The 25,088-nt window shown below is 44.3% G+C and overlaps 1 protein-coding gene across 13 annotated transcripts in view; it reads right to left on the bottom strand.

Annotated features, from left to right (window-relative positions):
• The window catches only part of ptk2aa (protein tyrosine kinase 2aa), a 159,927-nt gene that overhangs the window by 9,395 nt on the left and 125,444 nt on the right, over window positions 1-25,088 (bottom strand). For 7 of the 13 annotated variants that reach the window (XM_064979913.1, XM_064979914.1, XM_064979912.1 and 4 more), the window contains 16 exons: window positions 23,187-23,217; window positions 22,422-22,495; window positions 17,072-17,089; window positions 15,698-15,754; window positions 13,839-13,862; window positions 11,044-11,141; window positions 10,732-10,816; window positions 10,376-10,476; window positions 10,062-10,177; window positions 9,805-9,905; window positions 9,370-9,459; window positions 8,905-9,109; window positions 6,696-6,807; window positions 3,454-3,540; window positions 2,419-2,556; window positions 2,010-2,141 (listed from right to left, as the gene is read on the bottom strand). In XM_064979913.1, coding sequence (XP_064835985.1) covers window positions 2,010-2,141; window positions 2,419-2,556; window positions 3,454-3,540; window positions 6,696-6,807; window positions 8,905-9,109; window positions 9,370-9,459; window positions 9,805-9,905; window positions 10,062-10,177; window positions 10,376-10,476; window positions 10,732-10,816; window positions 11,044-11,141; window positions 13,839-13,862; window positions 15,698-15,754; window positions 17,072-17,089; window positions 22,422-22,495; window positions 23,187-23,217 — 1,469 coding nt within the window. Of the gene's footprint in view, window positions 1-2,009; window positions 2,142-2,418; window positions 2,557-3,453; window positions 3,541-6,695; window positions 6,808-8,904; window positions 9,110-9,369; window positions 9,460-9,804; window positions 9,906-10,061; window positions 10,178-10,375; window positions 10,477-10,731; window positions 10,817-11,043; window positions 11,142-13,838; window positions 13,863-15,697; window positions 15,755-15,853; window positions 15,916-17,071; window positions 17,090-18,671; window positions 18,771-22,421; window positions 22,496-23,186; window positions 23,218-25,088 lie in introns of those variants that run through there. The other 6 variants (XM_064979919.1, XM_064979910.1, XM_064979908.1 and 3 more) reach the window with 6 other exon arrangements.

The raw sequence follows: 25,088 nt of genomic DNA, 5'->3' as shown, positions 1-25,088 counted from the left end.
GAGAGAGAGGGAGAGAGAGAGGGAGAGAGAGAGAGAGAGAGGGGAGAGGGAGAGAGAGTGTTCTAGAATGCTGCTGGCTGATCCATGCATTTCCTTCAGGAGGTGAGTCTGTGGTCACAGGTATGTCTTCCTGCCTTATTTCACTGAATTAAAACCACAATGATCGGAATCTCCTCAGATCGTAGAAACATAAATTAACTGACTCAGAAGGGGGTTGAGGGGCTGAAGGTTGAAATGGTAAAACACCAGCCAGTGTGACACTGTAATCAAATCCAGATGTTTACTCCACTAAACAGTCAAATCAAACTGTATTTGTCATATGCGCCGAATACAACAAGTGTAGACTTTACAGTGAAATGCTTACTTACAAGCCCTTAACCAACAGTGCAGTTCAAGAAGAGGAAGTCAGTGGCAGACTGAATACAGATATGATGCTTGTAGGGCAGACTGACTGGATAACAGTTTAAAACCTTTTACGGCTGCTGTACCTGTACAGGAACCAAATCAGCGGAAATTCCAGAGCGCCAACTAATAGTACTCGATACAACTCAAACTTTCATTAAAACTCACATGCAAGGTACTCAATTAAAGCCACACTCGTTGTGAATCAAGCCAACATGTCAGATTTGTAAAATGCTTTTCGGCGAAAGCATGAGAAGCTATTATCTGATAGCATGCAGCCCCCAGAAACACACGAAGTGGACGTAAACAAAGAAATTAGCGTAGCCGGCGCTACCCAAAACGCAGAAATAAAATATAAAACATTCATTACTTTTGACAAGCTTCTTTGTTGGCACTCCTATATGTCCCATAAACATCACAATTGGGTCTTTTTTTCCGATTAAATCAGTCCATATATACCCAAAATGTCCATTTATGAACACCGTGAAATCCAGGAAATCCAGTCATTTTTTTAAATTAAAAAAGTTGCCTATAAACTTTGACAAAACACTTCAAACTACCTCTGTAATCCAACTTTAGGTATTAGCAAACGTTAATAAACGATCAAATTGATCACGGAGCGATCTGTATTCAATAGCAACACGTTTGGAAAACGAAGTCCACTTTCCACCCTCCATTTTTTCCAGCTGTGGACTCGAAGACGGGATGTGCCTATAAGTCATCTGACCAAGGATAAAGTTGCCTGGAAATCACAACACTGGCGACATCGTGTGGAAGCTGTAGGAACTGCAAGCCCAGGACCATCTATTATTGCGTGCAATAGACAATACAGAGACTGGCGGATGGATTTTTCCTTCGTTGATTTTGTGATCAGGTTTTCTTGCGATTTTGACCACGGAACTCATTCTGTTATAGTCACAGACACCATTGAACCAGTTCTAGAAACTTCAGAGTGTTTTCTATGCACACATACTAATCATATGCATATACTATATTCCTGGCATGAGTAGCAGGACGTTGAAATGTTGTGCGATATTTAACAAAAAGTTTCTAAAATTCGCAGCAGCCATAACAGGTTTTAATGAATTGATAACTAGAGCAATGACTTTACAGTCATTTAGTCTTGACATTATATCTCAGGTAGAGAGAGTATGTATCCTGGTCACAAGGATCAAGTGATGGAAAATGGTGGTAGAATGATGTAGAGAGCATATGCTTGCTATTTAGGAGTTAGTGAGGTTTAGAGGATGAAAGGTGCTGTTTCTAATGTAAAAACTCTACCAAACAAACAAAGGTGCGGTTGACAGTATATTCGCTGGTTTCTTAACATGATAGTGACAGACAGAAGATGGTACTGGTTGAAGAAGGGTCTGTTACCAGGAAGCTACCTTCCAGCTCCAACCAGTCTCTCCTTCCTTCCTTCCTTCCTTACTTCCTTACTTCCTTCCTTCCTTCCTTCCTTCCTTACTTCCTTCCTTACTTCCTTTGCCCCCCCCTCTCCCTCAGTCTCCCTCTCCCTCCCTCTCTCTCGCTCCTGCTCTCCCTCTCTCCCTTCTCTCTCTCAGGATGGTGTGTGTGAGAGTAGTGGGTGAATAATGGTCTGTTACCAGGAAACACTCCTCCTGCTCCAACCAGCGCTGGTCCTCCTCCATCTGCTGCTGCTGCATCATCAGCCTCTCCTCCATCAGGTGGGGGGGCAGCACCTGGCCGAGACCACGCAAGTCCAACACACCTCCATCCTGAGAGAGAGGAGGGAGGGAGGGAGGGAGAGAGAGAGGGAGGGAGGATAGAGAGAGGAGGGAGAGAGAGAGAGAGAGAGAGAGGAGGGAGAGAGAGAGAGAGGAGGGAGAGAGAGAGAGAGGGACAGAGAGGACATTGCATTAGTATGTAGCCTCGTCTGTGATTGCTACAGATGTACTAACCTCAGACAATTACTAATGAAATTCAGAGATTACATTATACAACTGACAGAAGCACATGTCTACATGTATATTTATGTGGAGCTCTCTCTCTCACCTCCATGTTGGGGGACCACATGGGGACATCCCCTGGCCGGTGGTGGTTCCAGGTCTCATGGGGGTCCAGGACACCGGCCTGGGGAGGGTACCCGCCACTGGGCATAGCGGGCATGCCGTGAGGGCCAGGGTACCCAACCTGGATATGGTAGGACAGACAACAGGTGAAAAGCCCATTTTGTTTGGAGAGAGGAGTGTGATGATACCAAAGCCTTGTCTGTGAGGCAAGGCTGTTCATCATATAGCATTGGGCCCCAGTTAGCCTTTCAGGTTACAGGGAAACACTTCGCTGGCAATATAATGCAATAAATCATTATTGACCCCCAGACATAAAGACCTCTGGGACTAAAAGAATGAGCCTGAATGTGACATGTCACCATTAGCACTGGCTGATAAACATCTTAAAAATAACTGACCTGATCATAAAGATAAATATATAAACTGGTACTCAAAATGCCTTTTAAGGCAATACAGAGTGGATAGAATGAGTTGACCTTGAAGCCATAACAACAGAATTTGAGAGAGTTAATTTTTCAGCAGATGGAATCTGTCTTAAGTCAACAATGCCAGCAGATTGAAAAAGCGCTACAGGAAATGCCTGCTGTCAGCTATGTTTTATAGGCAGCTGAAGTGCTGCAAAATAACTTAGTTTGGGAAGATATTATTGCATTCAGAAAGGGGGAAGCCGGGCACATCTCCATCAATTCACTTTTGGCTTCAAGCACCCTTTCACCCAAAAGCATAGAGTTGAGCACTTTCTCTGCCTTTCCACATCAATCCACTGGCACGTAAGAAACAAACCACATTTACGAAACCAGTATTGCCAGTACCTGATTATCAATACAAATGGGATGGTTTAGAGACCTAATGATAATGGTATTACCATAGAAATACAATGAATAGAACAGACTTGGAAACTAGGCGTCCCCATTCTAATTCTATGGGTAATACACAGTAACTGTGGTAAAAGTGTTAGTATAGTACAGTAGTATAGTATAGTAGTACAGTAGTCTAGAGCAGTAGTACAATACAGTACCTGGTAATGGTTGAGCTGCCCAGCGTGCTGAGGGCTGGGGTAGAATCCTTCACTAGACCGAGGGCTGGGGTAACCAGGTCTGCTAGGCTGCACAGTGAGGGGGTCAGAGATCACACAGAACACATTGGACATTTAGACCTCCTGCAGTGTGTGATCCCCATCTATCAGACATGGAGCACTAGTTCTTCAAATGAGAGTAATTTAGTCTATATGTGCCTAAAGATATCTAAGGTAAACATCTCAGAAATGTAAAATTATACCCCTAATGGCAGGGGTAGGGTTAGAGAGGTCTCTTACTTTAGGGGGGGTAAGGGTTAGAGAGGTCTTTTACTTTAGGGGGGGTAGGGGTTAGAGAGGTCTTTTACTTTGGGGGGTTAGAGAGATCTCTTACTTTAGGGGGTAAGTGTTAGAGAGATCTCTTACTTTAGGGGGGGTAAGGGTTAGAGAGGTCTCTTACTTTAGGGGGTAAGGATTAGAGGTCTCTTACTTTAGGGGGGTTAGGGTTAGAGAGTTCTCTTACTTTAGGGGGTGGGGTTAGAGAGGTGTCTTACTTTAGGGGAGGTAGGGTTAGAGAGGTCTCTTACTTTAGGGGGGTAGGGTTAGAGAGGTCTCTTACTTTAGGGGGGGGGTAGGGTTGGAGAGGTCTCTTACTTTAGGGGAGGTAAGGGTTGGAGAGGTCTCTTACTTTAGGGGGTAAGGGTTAGAGAGATCTTTTACTTTAGGGGGTAGGGGTTAGAGAGGTCTTTTACTTTGGGGGGGGGTTAGAGAGATCTCTTACTTTAGGGGGGGTAAGGGTTAGAGAGGTCTCTTACTTTAGGGGAGGTAAGGGTTGGAGAGATCTCTTACTTTAGGGGGGGTTAGGGTTAGAGAGGTCTCATACTTTAGTGGAGGTAAGGGTTAGAGAGGTCTCTTACTTTAGGGGGGGTAAGGATTAGAGGTCTCTTACTTTAGGGGGGAGGTTAGGGTTAGAGAGGTCTCTTACTTTAGGGGGGTGGGGTTAGAGAGGTCTCTTACTTTAGGGTAGGTAAGGGTTAGAGAGGGTTCTTACTTTAGGGGAGGTAAGGGTTAGAGAGGGTTCTTACTTTAGGGGGGTTTAGGGTTATAGAGGTCTCTTACTTTAGAGGGGGGTAAGGGTTAGAGAGGTCTCTTACTTTAGGGGAGGTAAGGGTTAGAGAGGTCTCTTACTTTAGGGGGGGTAAGGATTAGAGGTCTCTTACTTTAGGGGGGTTAGGGTTAGAGAGGTCTCTTATTTTAGGGGAGGTAGGGTTAGAGAGGTCTCTTACTTTAGGGGAGGTAAGGGTTGGAGAGGTCTCTTACTTTAGGGGGGGGTAAGGGTTAGAGAGGTCTTTTACTTTAGGGGGTAAGGGTTAGAGAGGTCTCTTACTTTAGGGGAGGTAAGGGTTGGAGAGATCTCTTACGTTAGGGGGGGTTAGGGTTAGAGAGGTCTCTTACTTTAGTGGAGGTAAGGGTTAGAGAGGTCTCTTACTTTAGTGGAGGTTAGGGTTAGAGAGGTCTCTTACTTTAGGGGGGTTAGAGAGGTCTCTTACTTTAGGGTAGGTAAGGGTTAGAGAGGGTTCTTACTTTAGGGGAGGTAAGGGTTAGAGAGGCTTCTTACTTTAGGGGGGGGGTTAGGGAGGTCTCTTACTTTAGAGGGGGGTAGGGTTAGAGAGGTCTCTTACTTTAGGGTAGGTAAGGGTTAGAGAGATCTCTTACTTTAGGGTAGGTAAGGGTTAGAGAGGTCTCTTACTTTAGGGTAGGTAAGGGTTAGAGAGGGTTCTTACTTTAGGGGAGGTAAGGGTTAGAGGTCTCTTACTTTAGGGGGGGTTAGGGTTAGAGAGGTCTCTTATTTTAGGGGAGGTAAGGGTTGGAGAGGTCTCTTACTTTAGGGGGGGCCGGGGTAAGGGTTAGAGAGGTCTTTTACTTTAGGGGGGGTAAGGGTTAGAGAGGTCTCTTACTTTAGGGGAGGTAAGGGTTGGAGAGATCTCTTACGTTAGGGGGGGTTAGGGTTAGAGAGGTCTCTTACTTTAGTGGAGGTAAGGGTTAGAGAGGTCTCTTACTTTAGTGGAGGTTAGGGTTAGAGAGGTCTCTTACTTTAGGGGGGGTTAGAGAGGTCTCTTACTTTAGGGTAGGTAAGGGTTAGAGAGGGTTCTTACTTTAGGGGAGGTAAGGGTTAGAGAGGTCTCTTACTTTAGGGTAGGTAAGGGTTAGAGAGGCTTCTTACTTTAGGGGGGGGGTTAGGGAGGTCACTTACTTTAGAGGGGGGTAGGGTTAGAGAGGTCTCTTACTTTAGGGTAGGTAAGGGTTAGAGAGATCTCTTACTTTAGGGTAGGTAAGGGTTAGAGAGGCTTCTTACTTTAGGGGGGGGGGGGTTAGGGAGGTCTCTTACTTTAGGGGGGGGGGTAGGGTTAGAGAGGTCTCTTACTTTAGGGTAGGTAAGGGTTAGAGAGGGTTCTTACTTTAGGGGAGGTAAGGGTTAGAGAGATCTCTTACTTTAGGGTAGGTAAGGGTTAGAGAGGCTTCTTACTTTAGGGGGGTTTAGGGTTAGAGAGGTCTCTTACTTTAGGGGGGTTAGGGTTAGGGAGGGTTCTTACTTTAGGGGGGTTAGGGTTAGGGAGGTCTCTTACTTTAGGGGGTAGGGTTAGAGAGGTCTCTTACTTTAGGGGGGGCGGGTTAGGGAGGGTTCTTACTTTAGGGGGGGTTCGGGTTAGAGAGTTCTCTTACTTTAGCGGGGGCAGGGTTAGGGAGGGTTCTTACTTTAGAGGAGGGGGGGTTAGGGTTAGAGAGGTCTCTTACTTTAGCGGGGGTAGGGTTCGGGAGGGATTTTACTTTAGTGGGAGTTAGGGTTAGAGAGGTCTCTTACCTTAGGGGGGTGTTAGGATTAGAGAGGGTTCTTACTTTAGTGGAGGTTAGTGTTAGGGAGATCTCTTACTTTAGGGGGATTAGGGTTGGGGAGGGGAGGGTTCTTACTTTAGTGGAGGTTAGTGTTAGGGAGGTCTCTTACTTTAGGGGGGGGGTTAGGGTTGGGGGGGGTCTCTTACTTTAGGGGGGTTAGGGTTGGGGGGGGTCTTACTTTAGGGGAGGTTAGGGATAGGGAGATCTCTTACTTTAGGGGGGATTAGGGTTGGGGAGGGGAGGGTTCTTACTTTAGGGGAGGTTAGGGTTAGGGATGTCTCTTACTTAAGGGGGATTAGGGTTAGGGAAGGTTCTTACTTTAGGGGGGTAGGGTTGTGGAGTGTTCTTACTTTAGGGGGGGCCTCATCGGAGCCCCCTGAGTCCCAGGACACAGTGACCTGACGTCTCATCTCCATCCTTAGTCTCTCCTCCTGCTGGGCCTTCTCCTCCTCTAGGATAGTACTGCAGGGAACACACACACACACAACAGCACACCTAACATAAATTCATAAAAAAGACTGAACATTTTAACAAAATCATCTCATTAACTGTAGCCTGAAACGCAATCATGTTCCTATCACAGACAAGCTGCATTGCAGATGTGATTTTTTTTGTTTGTTAGGCAAACCCAAATCCATCCATAAATCTATTAATGACATCATCCGATCATCCATCATTCGACCCTACATCCAATTTACCTTACAGGAAAACGCTCATCCCCCAGAGTTTATGCTTCCGAGAGCCCATCTTATCACACCACAACAGATGAACCACCAGCTCCCTGGTCACATCCCCAGCCTGCAGTGGAGGTGTGTGAGAGTCTAGCAGCAGCCTGGTAAGTCCTGCACTGTTTTACTAAACTCACTTTATCAGAGACAGCTAGCTCCAGCTCACCCCATCCACCTCCCTTAGCTTCCCCCTCTTCCTCTCTCTGCCCTGGGCAACCTGTTGTGGTTGGCACCCAGCCAGACAGCTTATCAGCCAGCCAGCCAGCCTTCACTGGATTGGATTGACTGGGAAGAATGATGCTGCGGAACTAAATATCAGGGTCATATTCATTAGGGAACAACGTAGCAAAACGTTTCGCAACGTAACAAAAACAGTGTTTCTTATTGGACCAGTTCAGGTAGTCTGACCCTGTTTCACTCAGTTGTCTTCCGTTCGGTAAATAATGAATGCGACCCAGGGTTTGGCTAGAGGAGAGGAGATTGTAAGGAAGCGCTGTCCTTAAGACACACTATGAATGCCTTCACAGTGGTAGTAAAACTTGGTGTACCTTACTCTTTGGACCTTAATTGGTCAAAGACAGCAACAAACAAAGTGGATATCCCAGGAGCCTTGACGGGTGCTCACTGGAATCTCTGCTGCCCTGTGTTTTCTTTCTCTCCCGGTGCATTCTGGATTTAAGGTTGTGTTACTATGGGTTAGACGAGAGATAATGGGCTGTTCACACTCTGTATCCAAGAGCTCAAAATGGAACACGAAGAGTCTCGCTCATGATGGCACACACAGACGCACGTACACAGGAAACCAGCACGCACACCCACACGTGTCAGACATATCTTTGTACAGTTAAATGAATCCAGTGACAGGGTAACTATCACCCAAACACAGCAAAGACTTTGGATACAGGGAGCCTAGCGGTTTCAGAGCGTTGGGCCAGTAACTGAAAGGCTTCTGGTATCGAATCCCAGAGCCAGCAAGGTGGACAAATCTGCCGTTCTGCCTTTGAGCAAAGGCACTTTAACCCCAACAACTGCTCCCCGGGCGCTGTGGATTAAGACAGCCCCTTGCACCTCTCTGATCCAGAAGGGTTGGGTTAAATGTGGAAGACACATTTCGGTTGAATGCATTCTGTTGTGCTACTGACTAGGTATCTCCTATCTCTACAGACAACCAACCACATACCTACTATACACAGTACTCTCCCAAAACATACCCACTGCTCAACATAGGGCTATGGAGACTGTGGGGACTATGGGTCCAATGGGAACTATTATCTAGTAGGGACACAAGTCACAGTTCAGTGAGTCTAAAGTTAACAGGAGAGTGGCTCACATCCATAGGGCTTTATCGATGGACGGACAGACAGACACATTTTTATATACTAAGGCAAATGGTTTAAAGTAGTGTGCTATATAGGGAATAGGGTGCCACCCGGGACGCAGCCGAGGACTACCCACAGTCATTTACCCACACACACCCTCGTCTGTGGCCTTGCTTCAGTTAAACTAAAATAAATACTACATACATCCCAATTTATCCAGCTGCCATGGATTTGACTGACAAAATAGACCATTGAAGTGCATTGAGTGCTGATAATTGCTAGTCTCTAATGGGAATATGGCATCAACCTGTTGCCTCTTATGTGGCTACAACTTAAGTAGTGGAGACCACACTGTTTCCAAACTTTACTGAAGTGTCCTATACTTTAATACATGAAACAGTGACCTCTTGAGTAGCAATGTTGAATAGCATTGTTCCAGAGTTATAAAGGAGGGAAAACGTGTGTAAAAGAACACTGGCATGACCTGAACTTCTCCCCTCAGGGGTACTGACCTGAGCTGGGTTTTGAGCTCTGTGAAGCGGGGTCTCTTGCTGGGGTCGTAGGCCCAGCACTTGGTCATCAGGCTGTACAGGGTGGGGGGACAGTTGTGGGGCATGGCCAGACGCTCTCCGTTCTCTATCCGCCCGATGACATCATTATTCTTTACCCCCTGGAAGGGCTTGATACCGTACATGAGGATCTCCCACATACACACACCTGGAGGGGAGGTGTTCTAGATATAACACCACAGACAGACACAAACACGCACGCATGCAAGCACACACACACAGACGCGCGTACACACACACAGACGAGCGTACACACACACAGACGCGCGTACACACACACAGACGCGCGTACACACACACACAGACGCGCGTACACACACACACAGACGCGCGTACACACACACACAGACGCGCGTACACACGCGTATTGATTGCTAGATAAGCATTATTTGTAGCTGCTAAACTCACCAAACATCCACACGTCGCTGGCTGAGGTAAAGCGTCTGAAGTTGATGGACTCTGGAGCCATCCATTTGATTGGCAGTTTCCCTTTGGAAGCTGAAAACCCAGTTAGCAATAGACTGTCAACATTTTAGTAGGGTGAAGTTTCCCCTAGATGCTGATAAGTTTTGTATTTACCACACTAATGGTTAAAGTTAGGATTGGTGGAAGGGAAGCTAATCCTAGATTTATACTAAAGGGGGAAACTTTTCCCTGGAGTTTAACATTTTGATAGCCTGCAATAGCTTTCACAACCAGCAGATGGTGGTAAAACATCAGCCTGGAAGCCCGTATGTTTGTACCATAGACATGGCATCATTGTATCTGTCCCATTATGGTGATGCCCATGCTAAAACAGGCTTTTGGGCACTAGCGTCCTCTATCTCTCTCTGTGGTTTGTACCTTTGTAGTAGGAGGAGTCTTCCATGTAGCGTGAGAGCCCAAAGTCTCCCAGCATCACACAGTCTGTGGAAGACACTAGCACGTTCCTGGCAGCAATGTCCCTGAGGAGATACACACATACAACATGAGTAGGAATCCTGGAACACATGGGGATTTTGACATCGTGGCACCAAAAAATATATTAGAAAGTGTCAAAAACATAATATTATATTGCCTCTGTAAAGCTTAATAGCTGTTAAAGTGGGTGGTGGTCTTACCTATGGACAAAGCGTTTGCTCTCCAGGTAGGCCAAAGCTGTGCTGAGCTGGTGGGAGAACAGGATCAACGTTGATAGGTCCAGGTTGTACTTCCTTACTTGTAAAAATGACCTCAACTGGAAGAGATTAAAACTTCGATAAGATACAAGATATCCTCTTTGTTTTGACAGAGATAGAGGGATGACAGCAGGAATGATAGAGAAACTTTGGCCCTGTTCCCAAATGTGTTCTGGGTTCATTTATTACAAGAATGACAAGAAGTCCAACAACAACTACTGTAAGTACTGATCCAAATATACTCTTGGTCACCTCACCTCTCCCATCGTGCACAGCTCCATGATGATCCACACTGGGTTTTCTGTGATCACACCAATCAGCTTCACTATGTGGGGGTGGTCGAACTGACGCATGGTCACTGAGGAGCACATACATCACAAAAGGGTGTGAGGATTTCACAGAACAGTTTAGATCAAGTGGAAAGAGAAAACGCTCCCAGGGATAGGTCTAACACACTCCCTCAACAGTCTGTGAACCGTGTAAACCCAGTGAGCAAAGAAACCTGAGAGTACAATCAGGCAGCATGTGTGTGTGTGTACATGGCAATCAGCAGCAGCTGCAGTCTTCATCTGGCCCATGACAGCGACACAGCACTACATCTCAGCATACTCACGTGCTTCCTGAAGGAACTTCTCGCGCACGCTGTCCGACGTGCAGTTCTTGCATGTTTTAATGGCCACATTTAGAGTGGGATTCTCCTGGAAGAGAAATTAGAGAAAATATTGGATTTGTTTGTGTGCATTACTGGTAGTGGATAATATCATGACAATTCAGACCATAAATAAGAGGCCAGATGTGTTTAGCTAGACAGTAACAGGGGTGGAATTGAAAGGAACACGTGAGGACTGAGGGTGAGAGGGGAGCTGCTAAGGATACATTTAGCCAGACAGTTGCAGTGCTATTTCTTTGTTACAGAACTATTTACCGGGCTGTTGTAGACTCCCTGGTGGACGTCTCCAAACTGTCCCTCACCGATGCAGCGTCCCAGCTCTATCCTGTCTCTCTGGATCTCATAGTCCCTGGCTGGGGAGGGAGAGATAACTCCTGTTAGATACACTGACTCTCATAGTCCCTGGCTGGGGAGGGAGAGATAACTCCTGTTAGTTACACTGACTCTCATAGTCCCTGGCTGGGGAGGGAGAGATAACTCCTGTTAGATACACTGACTCTCATAGTCCCTGGCTGGGGAGGGAGAGATAACTCCTGTTAGTTACACTGACTCTCATAGTCCCTGGCTGAGGAGGGAGAGATAACTCCTGTTAGTTACACTGACTCTCATAGTCCCTGGCTGGGGAGGGAGAGATAACTCCTGTTAGTTACACTGACTCTCATAGTCCCTGGCTGAGGAGGGAGAGATAACTCCTGTTAGTTACACTGACTCTCATAGTCCCTGGCTGGGGAGGGAGAGATAACTCCTGTTAGATACACTGACTCTCATAGTCCCTGGCTGGGGAGGGAGAGATAACTCCTGTTAGATACACTGACTCTCATAGTCCCTGGCTGAGGAGGGAGAGATAACTCCTGTTAGATACACTGACTCTCATAGTCCCTGGCTGAGGAGGGAGAGATAACTCCTGTTAGATACACTGACTCTCATAGTCCCTGGCTGAGGAGGGAGAGATAACTCCTGTTAGATACACTGACTCTCATAGTCCCTGGCTGGGGAGGGAGAGATAACTCCTGTTAGATACACTGACTCTCATAGTCCCTGGCTGGGGAGGGAGAGATAACTCCTGTTAGATACACTGACTCTCATAGTCCCTGGCTGGGGAGGGAGAGATAACGCCTGTTAGATACACTGACTCTCATAGTCCCTGGCTGGGGAGGGAGAGATAACTCCTGTTAGTTACACTGACTCTCATAGTCCCTGGCTGGGGAGGGAGAGATAACTCCTGTTAGATACACTGACTCTCATAGTCCCTGGCTGGGGAGGGAGAGATAACTCCTGTTAGATACACTGACTCTCATAGTCCCTGGCTGGGGAGGGAGAGATAACTCCTGTTAGATACACTGACTCTCATAGTCCCTGGCTGGGAGGGAGAGATAACTCCTGTTAGTTACACTGACTCTCATAGTCCCTGGCTGGGGAGGGAGAGATAACTCCTGTTAGTTACACTGACTCTCATAGTCCCTGGCTGGGGAGGGAGAGATAACTCCTGTTAGTTACACTGACTCTCATAGTCCCTGGCTGGGGAGGGAGAGATAACTCCTGTTAGATACACTGACTCTCATAGTCCCTGGCTGGGGAGGGAGAGATAACTCCTGTTAGATACACTGACTCTCATAGTCCCTGGCTGAGGAGGGAGAGATAACTCCTGTTAGATACACTGACTCTCATAGTCCCTGGCTGGGGAGGGAGAGATAACTCCTGTTAGATACACTGACTCTCATAGTCCCTGGCTGGGGAGGGAGAGATAACTCCTGTTAGATACACTGACTCTCATAGTCCCTGGCTGGGGAGGGAGAGATAACTCCTGTTAGATACACTGACTCTCATAGTCCCTGGCTGAGGAGGGAGAGATAACTCCTGTTAGTTACACAGACTCTCATAGTCCCTGGCTGAGGAGGGAGAGATAACTCCTGTTAGATACACTGACTCTCATAGTCCCTGGCTGGGGAGGGAGAGATAACTCCTGTTAGATACACTGACTCTCATAGTCCCTGGCTGGGGAGGGAGAGATAACTCCTGTTAGTTACACAGACTCTCATAGTCCCTGGCTGAGGAGGGAGAGATAACTCCTGTTAGTTACACTGACTCTCATAGTCCCTGGCTGGGGAGGGAGAGATAACTCCTGTTAGCTACACTGACTTTTACAGGGTGAATGACTCACCACTATGCTGATCTGTATGTGTGTGTTGATGAGGCCTTTTTTGGTTGTTAATAATAACAGCAAGATGCCTTGGCTGTGTTTTCACTGCAGTAGATGGTAATACTATATGAAATACTGTATTTATCTGTATAAGGCAATTCACACCCACCACCAGGCAAGGACATGCACACTACAACAGAAAATGATCAGGCTGTGGTGATGTCAACAGACATAGTACTTGATATATTTGGTTCCTCCCTGTGGATTTCAAATTACAACAGGCTACCACTTTGGTTTGATTGACTGTATCTATTTCAGTCCTTTACCAGACGCTCTTATCCAATTAAGATGATTGCACAATCTCTTCAGACAGACACCTAACAAACAAAACTAAATTATAAATGGAATTTCACATCAAAACGTTCAAGCAATGGTGAAATTAAAGAAAAACCAAGGAAGAAACACATCAACATGAAAAATAAATAAATAAGCCAATTGAACAATCACTATTGAAGACGCATTGAACTCTGGTACTGAATGGATGAGATTGCTTCATCTCACAGCTAGCGAGATATTTTACTTGGTTTCAGCAAACAGTATTAAAGTGATAGTTCACTTCAAATTCAACATTTTTCAGGGGTTTGAATGGAGTGAAAAAGACCAGAACCCTCTAAGCTGATGAAATGTAACAATTCCGATCCATTTGGGATGGAGGCCTATGGCTGAATCTGATAAGTCTGTCAAACTTTCATTTTAGAGGGAAATGATTTGATTTTAAGATGACCAGTAGGTTACTAAACCTATGAAATACCTCCAGTAGATGAGTTGAATGAGCCGTTCTAGTACAGTACACAAGCACAATTACAGACGGAAAACAGAGAGACAAACAGAAAGAGAGAGGCAGCGTTACCTTCATCTACTCCATAGCTCACTGCTGGGTGGTTAGGATAAAGAGAGGTGGCTTTTAGAAACCATTTGCAACAGAACACGACAAACACACGTTAGAAAGTAAGACCGAGGGGAATAGATGTTATGTGGTTTATGTGGTTTTAAAAGAACCAACTTGTGAGTGCAGAGAGCTGGGTGTCAATGGGGAAAAACAGGTTATCCTGTAGAACAAGAATATGTGCTAGAAAGCCACACGTGTCACATTAGAACTTGATCATCTAGAAATGGATAAACGTGTTATCTTAGGCTGCCTCTCAGATGGCACCCTATTCTAATTCCTATGGGCCCTGGTCAGAAGTAGCGCACTAAACTGGGAATAGGGTGCCATTTGGGACACAGAGCTATTTATTGGGTATTAGCCCGGTGGGACTCAGTGGGACTCAAATCCCCATGTGGTATGAAGAAATCTACAGATGCTGGATGGACCACTTGTTTGAATGGAGAGAGCTCTGGTCTCGAGTGTTAGCATGCGATGGGATTCCTCCGTCTCCATATACAGAGCTCCTTGTTACAGAATAACTTTTTGCTTCACAACCAGACTGTCTTGTTAGTCAGCTGGCCCAGACCACTCCACAACCTGGTGAATTAGCTGCACTCTGTTTTTCTCTGTCCCAAATGACACCCTATTCCCAATATAGTGCACTACGTTTGACCAGGGCCCATAGGGCTCTGGTCAAAAGTAGTGCACTATGTAGGGAATAGGTTGCCATTTGTGACACAACCTACACCGCTGCAGGGGCTATTGTGTTCCAGACTCATATGATCCCACGAGACCTGGCATCATGGCCACCAAAGAAAGACCTGGGGTTACTGGAGACATATAATTACAATAACTAGAACGGAAATTAAAATTAAAGTCAAGGATGGCGGCTATGGGTGTACCATGGTCTAAGGTGCTTTGTCCATTCTAGTGATTATAACTCTATGACTAACTCATTCTTTCACTCCAGTACACTCAAAGGGTACTTGTCTCTTTCAGTCCTGATGACTACTCACTGACATGACTATTCCACATAATGAACATTTGTGACAAGTAAAAGGATTTCACTGATGATATTCTATAGATATTTTCTTATTTTCAGTGAATCATAATGGAACAGAATGTGTGTCTGATTTGGACAGCATCATGACAGCAGGAATATAAATGAATGGAAGTGCTGGGAAATGAAAGATCATCAATAACAATACGTGACTATTCAGTTACAGTACTGTATAGACTTACACCGTCACCATGACAACCAAACATTGAGTGTACCAGACAATCTAGTACCGTTTCGATAAAGGACACACACAGGCAGCGTGTGTGGGGTATTTGGGAAGTAGAAACTAACATCTCCACTAGCCACATTAACAAACACACAGAGCCTGAGAAAACAGATCACCATACAGCACCCGGGCCACAGTCAAAGGAATTTAGATAAGAGAAGGACGAAGAGAAAGAACATGAGGGAGAGACAAAGAGAGAGAGAAATCAAAAGAGAGATCAAGAGAGAAAGAACAAAAGAGATAAAGAAAGAGAGCTAGAAAGAGAGACAGAGAACGAGAGAAACAAAGAGAGAAAGAACAAGAGCGATAGAGACAAAAGAGAAAAAGAGAGAGAGACAGAAAGAGAGACAAGGAGAGAAAGAACGAGAGAGAGAGAAAGAAAGAGAGAAAAAGCTAGAAAGAGGAGATCAAGAGAGGTAAAGTAAAATAGGGAGAGAGATGGATAAAAAAACATCTGGACTGTATCCCTCGAGACAGTCTGGCCAACATATTAGCAGGGCACACATTAAGATCAACATAGTATATTACTACTAGGGAGCATAGAGCTGCACTTACTTGAGGGCATGGTGTAGGTATCGTCTTCGTCTATAATCTCAGCATAGTCATCCGTCTCTGCAGAAACACAACAGCCTCGTGGTCAGTCTACTGGTCAAGTCCAGTCACACACTGTCCGAGACGGATACACACAGATGCAGCTAGCTAGATACGTACCCTTCCACAAAAGTAACTAGAGCCAGCTGAAAATAAACATGCGAGTCAGACAGCAAGTGCTCCTCTGCAAACTATTTTGCTGGACACATGGGCGAGTCTCTCTCTCTCTCCCTCTCCCTCTACCCCCCCCCCCCCACACACACACACACACACACACACACACACACACACACAGAAACACAAGCATGTCCATTACCAACTCGCACAGTTTCAGCCATATCTGTCTGCTCTGTCGGTCTGTCTGTCTGATCAGAGCTTAGCAGTACAGATGGGCTTCTTGGTAAGGGAGAAAGAGGAGGGAGAGTGAGAAAAATAGAGAGAGAAGCCGTTCCCAGTCCCCTAGATAAACAGCTTTAGGTGTTTACAGTATGTGAACGGCCGCTTGATGTCCAGTCTTGACTTGATCTAAAATGGTAATACGCTAGTTGTGCCGTCTTGGCTGCTGTTCCTCTAAGGGAAAAACAACCAGCAGGCTCTGTGTAGTATGTAGCTAGCCATCAGACGGCCCATTTTAGACAGGAATGCCGCGGTGCCACGGAGCTCGCCAAACTCAGCTCTCTTTATGAGGCCGAGCTGGGAGAGGGCTGGGAGCTGGGCCCTTAAAGATGCAGGCAGACAGCAGGGAATTTATTCAGAAAGCCACTCAGAGTAGGAGCCCCCCCCCCCAATCTAATCTTATTCATTATAATAAAAAAGGCAGAACTGATCTTACTCTGAGACTCTCTGTGGATACAGTTCCAGAGCGTGGGACAGACCAGACCTGGGGTCAAATAGTATTTGTTTTATTTCAAATACTTTAAACTGTGCTTGATTGAGCTTGCCTGGCACCTTGGGACCAACAGAATAGTCCTAAAAGTGCAAACTGTCAATTTGGCACTCCAGACAGGCTCAATCAAACTAAATCGATTTGAATCACAGGGAAGCACTGCAACTAAGACAGTTTTCAGCACATTTTCTGGAAACGTTAACTGTTACATTGTTTCCCTAACTCCAATCAGGTCTATTGCATAATAAGTGCATTACTAATGACAAACCTCTACAAGCAGATAGATAAAAAACTGATTCATTTAATTTGATTCATGATTCATTTGATTGATATGATTCATGAGTGATACACACACAACACAACCCACAACCCCCTGAATCCCCCATAACCCCAGTGAGTTAGTAGCAGGTGACAGGAAGGAATGAAGGGATATATTAAAAAGCAAACTTTACCATCCCCACTACAATCCTCTGCAGGTCCAAGGAGAGCATGCCAAACAGAGAGAGAGAGGGAGGGAGAGAGAGAGGGAGGAAGGGAGAGAGGGAGGAAGGGAGAGAGGGAGGAAGGGAGAGGGAGAGAAAGAGAGCGAGAGGTTACACACCATAGAAAGGTATGAAGTATAAAAGACACAGTATAATTAATTCAAAATGGGTTTAATAATTGTTACCGTGACCCACACTCCCTCAAAACAAGCAGGGACTGGGAATTTCACAAGTGTATCCAATCCATGCTTTTATTCAGTATAAGTGGGAAAGTATTTTATTTTCTAAGCTTCTACTTTAAATTGAATTAGTCTGTCGTTGGAATGTGTGGAACCTGATTCAGTTTGGTTGAGGGGACAGCCAGAGTAGTGAACTTCAGCCAGCATTGTTCGGAAGGGGGTCAGTGGAGTTCATTGGCTATTCTTAGCATGGGCCACTGTGACGGATAGGAACGTGAGTTAATAGGAAGCTGTTAAACAGCTGAGACAGAAGCGTGGACCAATACGAAGCTGTTAAACAGGTGACAGCGGGCAGGACAGAAGTCACATGTCCAGAAGGTAGTATTGGTTAACTTTGTTAGTTAGATACTTTTTTGACACATTATCCTTGTTCAACATTATCCTTGTTCAAGGGCATAAACTCAGTTTGGCAAAATCGACCTAAAATGATAGGGACATATAAATCACTGGTGTCATTTTAGCAATATAAACAGATGGTTGTTAAATTAGATGTACAGCTATTAAAGGGTGTCTTTAAGAGTCTGGTGGTCTGATGCTTACAGCATCTTGAACCTGGCCGCGGATCAAACAGATCGCTGCGCCATCAGCCCAGATACAGCCCCGTCAGGCTCTATATACATCCCAAATGGCACCCTATTCCCTATATAGTGCACTACTTTTAACCAAGACCCATAGGGCTCAGGTCAAAAGTAGTGCACTATATATGGAATGGGGTGGCATTTGGGATGCTGCGGATCAACCAGAACGCTGCGCCATCAGCCCAGATACAGCCCAGTCAGGCTCTATATACATCCCAAATGGCACCCTATTCCCTATATAGTGCACTACTTTTAACCAAGACCCATTCGGCTAAGGTCAAAAGTAGTGCACTATATAGGAAATGGGGTGCAACCTCTATTGATTTGCGGGCCATGGCTCGACTACAATCAGCAGACGACACGCTTCCTGGAAAATAAAACGGGGACTCACTGTCTTGGAAAACTGGATCAGTTTCAATGTTTTTTATTTTCAGACACGTCAGGGATAGGGTATGTACGTCATCTCATTTACTAGACATGTTCCTTCTTAACACAGTTTCTCAAACTTTTCCCCGCCAGGCTAGTTCTGTTTGGCCATTGTAGGTGTTGCTTTGTCAGTCATTTTAGAGAGATTTTAGTGCACTTCCCACCAGAACTTTCGTTCAGCTAAAGTTTCATCCCCTCATTTCCCCTAAATCCCCTACACACGTGTTGTGTGAGTGTTTTGGATTTGGAGACAGTGGGGCAGATATGGTTAGTTAGAGCAAAACAGAAAGCAGAGTCAGTCGAGTAAGCCAATCAGAGCAGTGGTACCCTTTGGCGGAGAGTCATGGGCACAGAAGACGAAAGGAAGGAGAAAGCGCCTGGCTTTAGCAGGTTTAGGAGGCGTCGGGGTCACAGAGTTCACAGAATCTTCAGCCAATCAGAGAGAAGGATGACAGAGCAGGAGAGATGGTGAGACAAAGAGGCTAATAGTTTTTCTGACAGAAACAGCTCTGGGGTGAAGTTTCTCCTTGGTACAGATCTATAATCAGCTTCCCCTCCCTCAATCCTAACTTTTACCATTAGTGGTGAAAATGCAAAACTGACCCAAGATTAGCATCTAGGGGAAACTTCACCCAACACCACAGAACACACATTGAGCAGCAGACAGCATTTGTGTATATGTTAAGGAGTGATAAATGTTGGTGTGATGGTGTCCGAAGCTTTCCCCATATTACAGACAAAATGCTACATATCCATTTACACCCCAGAAATCATTACCACTCTGTCATGGCACGTCTGTTATGAAACGACATGAAATATACGTCAATAGTAATATGAATACATCTCTTCTTTCCTATATCAACAGGGAAGTCAAAGCCGACAGGAGAACTATAGCCTTACTCAAATTATGGCAATTCTGCATTTCAATCAACAGCATAGTAATAAGTCCTTCACCATTCTATGCCTGATATGGCAGCCAGGGCTAAGGAATTGATTCACACTTCTACAAAAGGTCTTGTGTACAACTGTACGTTGACACATATGGAATGAATTCAGTGAAATATATTGGATTTGTGTGAGCAGCAAGCTGCTGCTGTCCCTACGGGAATTTCTCTCTGACCTCTTTCTGAGAAATGGCATTGACGGATGGTATCAGGGAGAACTGGTGTAAACACGGAACTCGGACCGTCAAAATAAAAATAAAAACTATCAAAAAGAAAAAAACTATCACGTGCAGAGCTGTGGTGTCATTGTAATACTTCTCGGCATAAGTCTCTTGTACAACTCCCCACCGCACACCGGGGTTCGATCCCCTCCTTGCTCACGGTTTCTTCCACTTGCCTGTCTCCCCCTCTGATCTTCCTAACTGTCTGAATAAATTGCTAAAACATATTCACAAAAAATAACTAAAACAGTTTCAAATAGACTGAAACTAGCAGCATTACTATTATTTACTGATAGTAGTAGAGAGTAGACTTCGCCCGTGGTTTGTTTCAAGAACTTTATTTAAACAAGTGTTTTAAATAGGCCTACTATGAGAACATGCCCAAAAATCATCAAACCATATAGTTTGAAACACACCAGTAAACTCTAAACCAAATATGTGAAAATATACTATCAGTGAATACAACACCTCTCAACCTTCATATTACTGTGTAGCTACAATCAAATAATAGTTCCCTATGGCTGACTCCCAATCATATATGATTCACCTTCTCTATGAGAGCTGAGGAATCCTTAGATACCCTGTGACACTAACACCCTATGACATTTATTGAAACCTTATTAGACTCAATGACACCCTATAACACCCTATGGCAGTTAATGACAACATATGACACTAATGACACCCCATGGCAGTTAATGACACCCTATGACACTTTAATGATACCCTATGACACTTTAATGTCACCCTATTGCACCAATGACACCCTATGACACTTTCATGACACCCTATGATACTTAATGACACCCTATGCCACTTTAATGACACCCTATGCCACTTTAATGACACCCTAGGACACTTAAATGACATTTAATGACACCCTATGACACTTTCATGACACCCTATGATACTTAATGATACCCTATGACACTTTAATGACACCCTAGGACACTTAAATGACATTTAATGACACCCTATAACATTTAATGAAACCCTATGACATTTAATGAAACCCTATGACATTAATGGAACCCTATGACATTCCTGAAACCCTATGACATTTAATGACACTAATGACATTCAATGACACCCTATGCCATTTAATGACACCCTATGACATTTAATGAAACCCTATGCCATTTAATGACACCCTATAACATTTAATGAAACCCTATGACATTTAATGACACCCTATGACATGTAATGAAACCCTATGACATTTAAGGTCACCCTATGTCACCCTCTGAACCTCCCAACCTCAGTGCCAGGCTCTCCTCTCTCAGCAGCATAGTAAACAAGCATCTCTTTGATACCATAATGTCTGACTCTCTACACCCCTAACCTCTGGTCAGTTAACAGGGCTCTGGCCAACCCCTTCAATCAGGCCTTAATCTGTCTGTCACTGGAGCCCCCAGGCTATTAAAATTCAGCAGTTCCATCACAGTCCTCTGACATTTAGGAGATAAAGAAGAGAAAGAGAGATAGAGATAGACTGGGGACGAGAGAGAGGCAGAGGGATGGACGGGGAGGGAGAGAGCGGGAGACAGAAATAAGGAGGAAGATAAATAGAGATAGACTGGGGAAGAGAGAGAGGCAGAGGGATGGACGAGGAGGGAGGGAGAGGGGGGAGAGAGATAGACTTGTGAAGAGGGAGAGGCAGTGGGATGGAGGGAAAGAGAGGGGGAGAGAGAGATAAGGAGGAAGATAAATAGAAATAGATTGGGGAAAAGAGAGAAGCAGAGGGATGGGGGAAAGAGAGGGGGAGAGAGAGATAAGGAGGAAGATAAATAGAAATAGATTGGGGAAAAGAGAGAAGCAGAGGGATGGGGGAAAGAGAGGGGGAGAGAGAGATAAAGAGGAAGATAAATAGAAATAGACTGGGGAAAAGAGAGAAGCAGAGGGATGGGGGAAAGAGAGGGGGAGAGAGAGATAAAGAGGAAGATAAATAGAAATAGACTGGGGAAAAGAGAGAAGCTGAGGGATGGAGGGAAAGAGAGGGGGAGAGAGACAAGGAGGAAGATAAATAGAAATAGACTGGGGAAAAGAGAGAAGCTGAGGGATGGAGGGAAAGAGAGGAGGAGAGATAGACTGGGAAAGAGGGAGAAGGGGGAGAGAGAAAGAAATAGAATGGGGAAAAGAGAGGTAGAGGCACCTGCTGCCCCTGTCCTACCCATCTCCTTAGCACTGACTCCCCCTGCCACTTGCTAATCCACAGGCATGTTAAGGCTGTATGCATCCCAAAAGGCACCATATTCCCTACATAGTGTACTACTACTACTACTACATAGTGTACTACTATGTAGGGAATATGGTGCCATTTGGGACACAGCTTAAATCTGACCTGGCACTGGACTGGACTGTTTGTCTCAGCAGATGACGTTTATTATCCGCCATGGTGTTACAGCCCTTCAGCCCCGAATTACTCAGCTTCACCATTACTTATCATGCTGAATTGATTTCCTGTTACCACCACACACACGCCCGGCATCTGTTCTTGCTCTTACAAGAATAATCGGTGGAGAAAGCTTAACATGTCCTGTGATTGCACTAACCATCTATATCTTAGGATCAACAACAAAGACTAGAGCTGACAGAGACTAGGCCTAAATCATATCAATTCTGCCCGCTTTTCATAAATGGCTAACGTATAATAGCCTGTTTATCCATCATTGAGCATCATTAAACCCCAATACCCACACACATCCAAGTAAGGGATTTCATGTGATGGGTTCTGTATTAGATATCTAATATGTAATAATATCCAGTGGCTTTACAGATCAATGGACAGGAAGCATCTGGAATTATCTTGACTGGGATTATATTATAAAAAAGCATGGTCATATTTTCTTCCATCAATAGCCCAGCTATATCCAGTAAAAGTCTGCGATGTTGAGGAGGCACAGATCTCTTACCTGAGACAGAGATGGCACGCACCCCGGCGCTCCGGACCACCCCCTCTACTATCCTTTTCTCATTGTTGGGCACTCTGAAGGGTAAAGGTTGGAGACAGAGAGGATCAACATGAGAAATTCCCTAACCTAAAACCAGCAAGTAAATCAACAGCATCCACAGCAACTCCAGGAGGATCCAGCATATTCCTGAAAATAATCTCTGGGGCGATGTGGAAAACATCCACACTATGCTGAGTATCATTCTCCTCCACTGAGCCACTCTTCTTCTTGGAAGCATCGAGTGTTGAGGTGCTGAACCAATAAGAGAACAGAACAGTCTTGGAAGGATCTAGTGTGGAGGTGCTGGACCAATAGGAGGGGAATAGGGAGGAGATATTCTGAGAAGATCCTACTGTAGGGAACTATTTATCAGGATTCTGCCCCAGAACTGTCTTGAGTGGGTTTTTAAAAGAGTGAAAGAAGGTTTGTAAAACACCTCTCTAACACTAGTTCTAACACGTCAACTGATTTCCCTGAATTACCTAATGTCCAGTAATTATAGCATGGAGAGGAAATACAATGGGTGTCATTGGATAACAGAGCTCTGACGCTAGGGGTCCTACAAATAGATTTACTGAGCAGATGTTTTTCCCCGCATTTTTGTTTGTTTGTTTGTTTGTTTCTTACACAGCTCTTTATGTTAACACCATCATATATCATTTTTACGTGAATGAACATTCAAAGTATACCCATTGACAAATCATTTAGGGTATGGCAGATACTTACTTGGGGATTGAAGGCAGTGCTCTCTCTCCCTCTGAAAATACAGATGAGAGATATTGTTAAGCAAAGCATATACCGTAAAGCATCATCATTTTGAATACCAGAATACAAAAATCCAAGTGACAGTGTTATCTGAAACCTGTCTGTCGGCCTCACATTAAAAGACCAAAATTGGCCAAAGAAAATTTGATACATAAAAAAGTCTACCGGTTTCAATTAAGGATCAAAAATTGACAGCTCTACCATATAGATTGCAAAATAGTTGGGAAGAGATTTTTAATGTACCGATTCCATGGCACATGGTTTATGAACTTACACAAAACTATGCGGGATTCCAAAATTTGAGTTTTTTAAATTTAAATTATTATCCAAAATTCTCACAACTAATACAATTGTATATATTTGGGGGATACAACTATTCCAGTTCTGCTGATTTTTGCTGCAAAGAGACAGAATCATTAGATCATTAAGTTTTGGTATTGTCCATATGTAGCTTATTTTTGGTCACAGGTTCAGGAATGGCTGAAGAAATGCAACATTTATCTGGAACTAACTCTGCAAATAGCACTGCTGGGTGATTTAAAAAGTCATAGTCAATCGATCAATAATATACCAATACTCTTAGCTAAAATTTTTATCTTTAATTTACAATCTGTTGAATCTATGAAAATAGAAAGGTTCAGAATTTTTGTGAAACATCACAGCACAGTTGAAAAATATATGACAAATAAATAAATAAAAACTGGATGGTGTTCATAGATAGATGGGAGGGGTTGAGTGGAGATGAAGGATGGGAATAAAAACAAACAAAAAATAGTGTCTGTCAAATGTAACTAGTATGTATAAACTGGGAGTAGAAGACTAAGTGTTGTTGTCCATTAGTTTACTCCAATTGGGATGGTAGGGTTAGGGGAAAATAATAACGGAAAATATATAAAAAATAAATATATGTATATTTTATACATATATTTACCCCAAAAATATATGGGGGATTGGAAATGATGCAGACAATTACATTGCTGGAAGCTACACTATCGGCAATATTAAATCAAATCTACCCACTAAAAAAATATGAAATAAAAAGGAAGAGGTGGAGTCGGTCCCGTGTGGCTCAGTTGGTAAAGCATTGGCGCTTGCAATGCTAGGGTTGTTGGTTCGACTCCCACGGGGGACCAATGTGAAAAAGTATGAAAACTGTATGCACTCACTACTGTAAGTCACACTGCTAAATGACTAAAATGTCAAATGTAAAATGAGGGGAAAATCACAAACACAGGAGAGGAGTAGCCTGTTTGAACTGCTCCCCTCCCTCCCACACAGGAAAAAGCACACAGTCCAACTCCAAAAAAGGCTTAAAAGGTCCCTCCCAAAAAACAGATCTCTAATGCTTTACTGCTTGAGAAAAGACTAGGTGTTTGTTGAAAATACCAGATCTATCTCAGACTGATAAAGGTATTGAAAGTGAATTCAACTACGACTACTAAACATGGCAGTCATGACCAAAATAATACATGATTCCAAATCAAGCTACAACTGGAAACCTTGTAAACAGAAAGAAATCACACTACTGCCTACTGTCATGGTGATTGCCTAATACAATGCAGTCCATTTAGACTCAAATGACAACATCACCCAAGGCAGAGTGAATCTGTGACCGTCACTGCCGCAACGCAATCTTGAAAACCAAGTAATGTCAATAAACACAAACCCTTCAACTACAGTAATACTTCTTAGTAGAAGTATCTTTTTCAGACAGTGTGAGACTTACCTAACCATGTCAGCAGCAAAACAACTCAAACTCAAATGTAGACTACTATCTTTCTGAGATAGTGTGTGTGTGTGTCTTGAAAACCATCTAGTAAAATCAACACAAACACAAGCTATCAAACATACGCAAGTACACTT

This window comes from Oncorhynchus masou, chromosome 12, assembly GCF_036934945.1.
Source record: "Oncorhynchus masou masou isolate Uvic2021 chromosome 12, UVic_Omas_1.1, whole genome shotgun sequence".
NCBI lineage: Eukaryota > Metazoa > Chordata > Actinopteri > Salmoniformes > Salmonidae > Oncorhynchus > Oncorhynchus masou.
The sequence above is the reverse complement of the archived record's forward strand: the minus strand, read 5'-3'. Positions and strand labels throughout refer to the sequence as shown.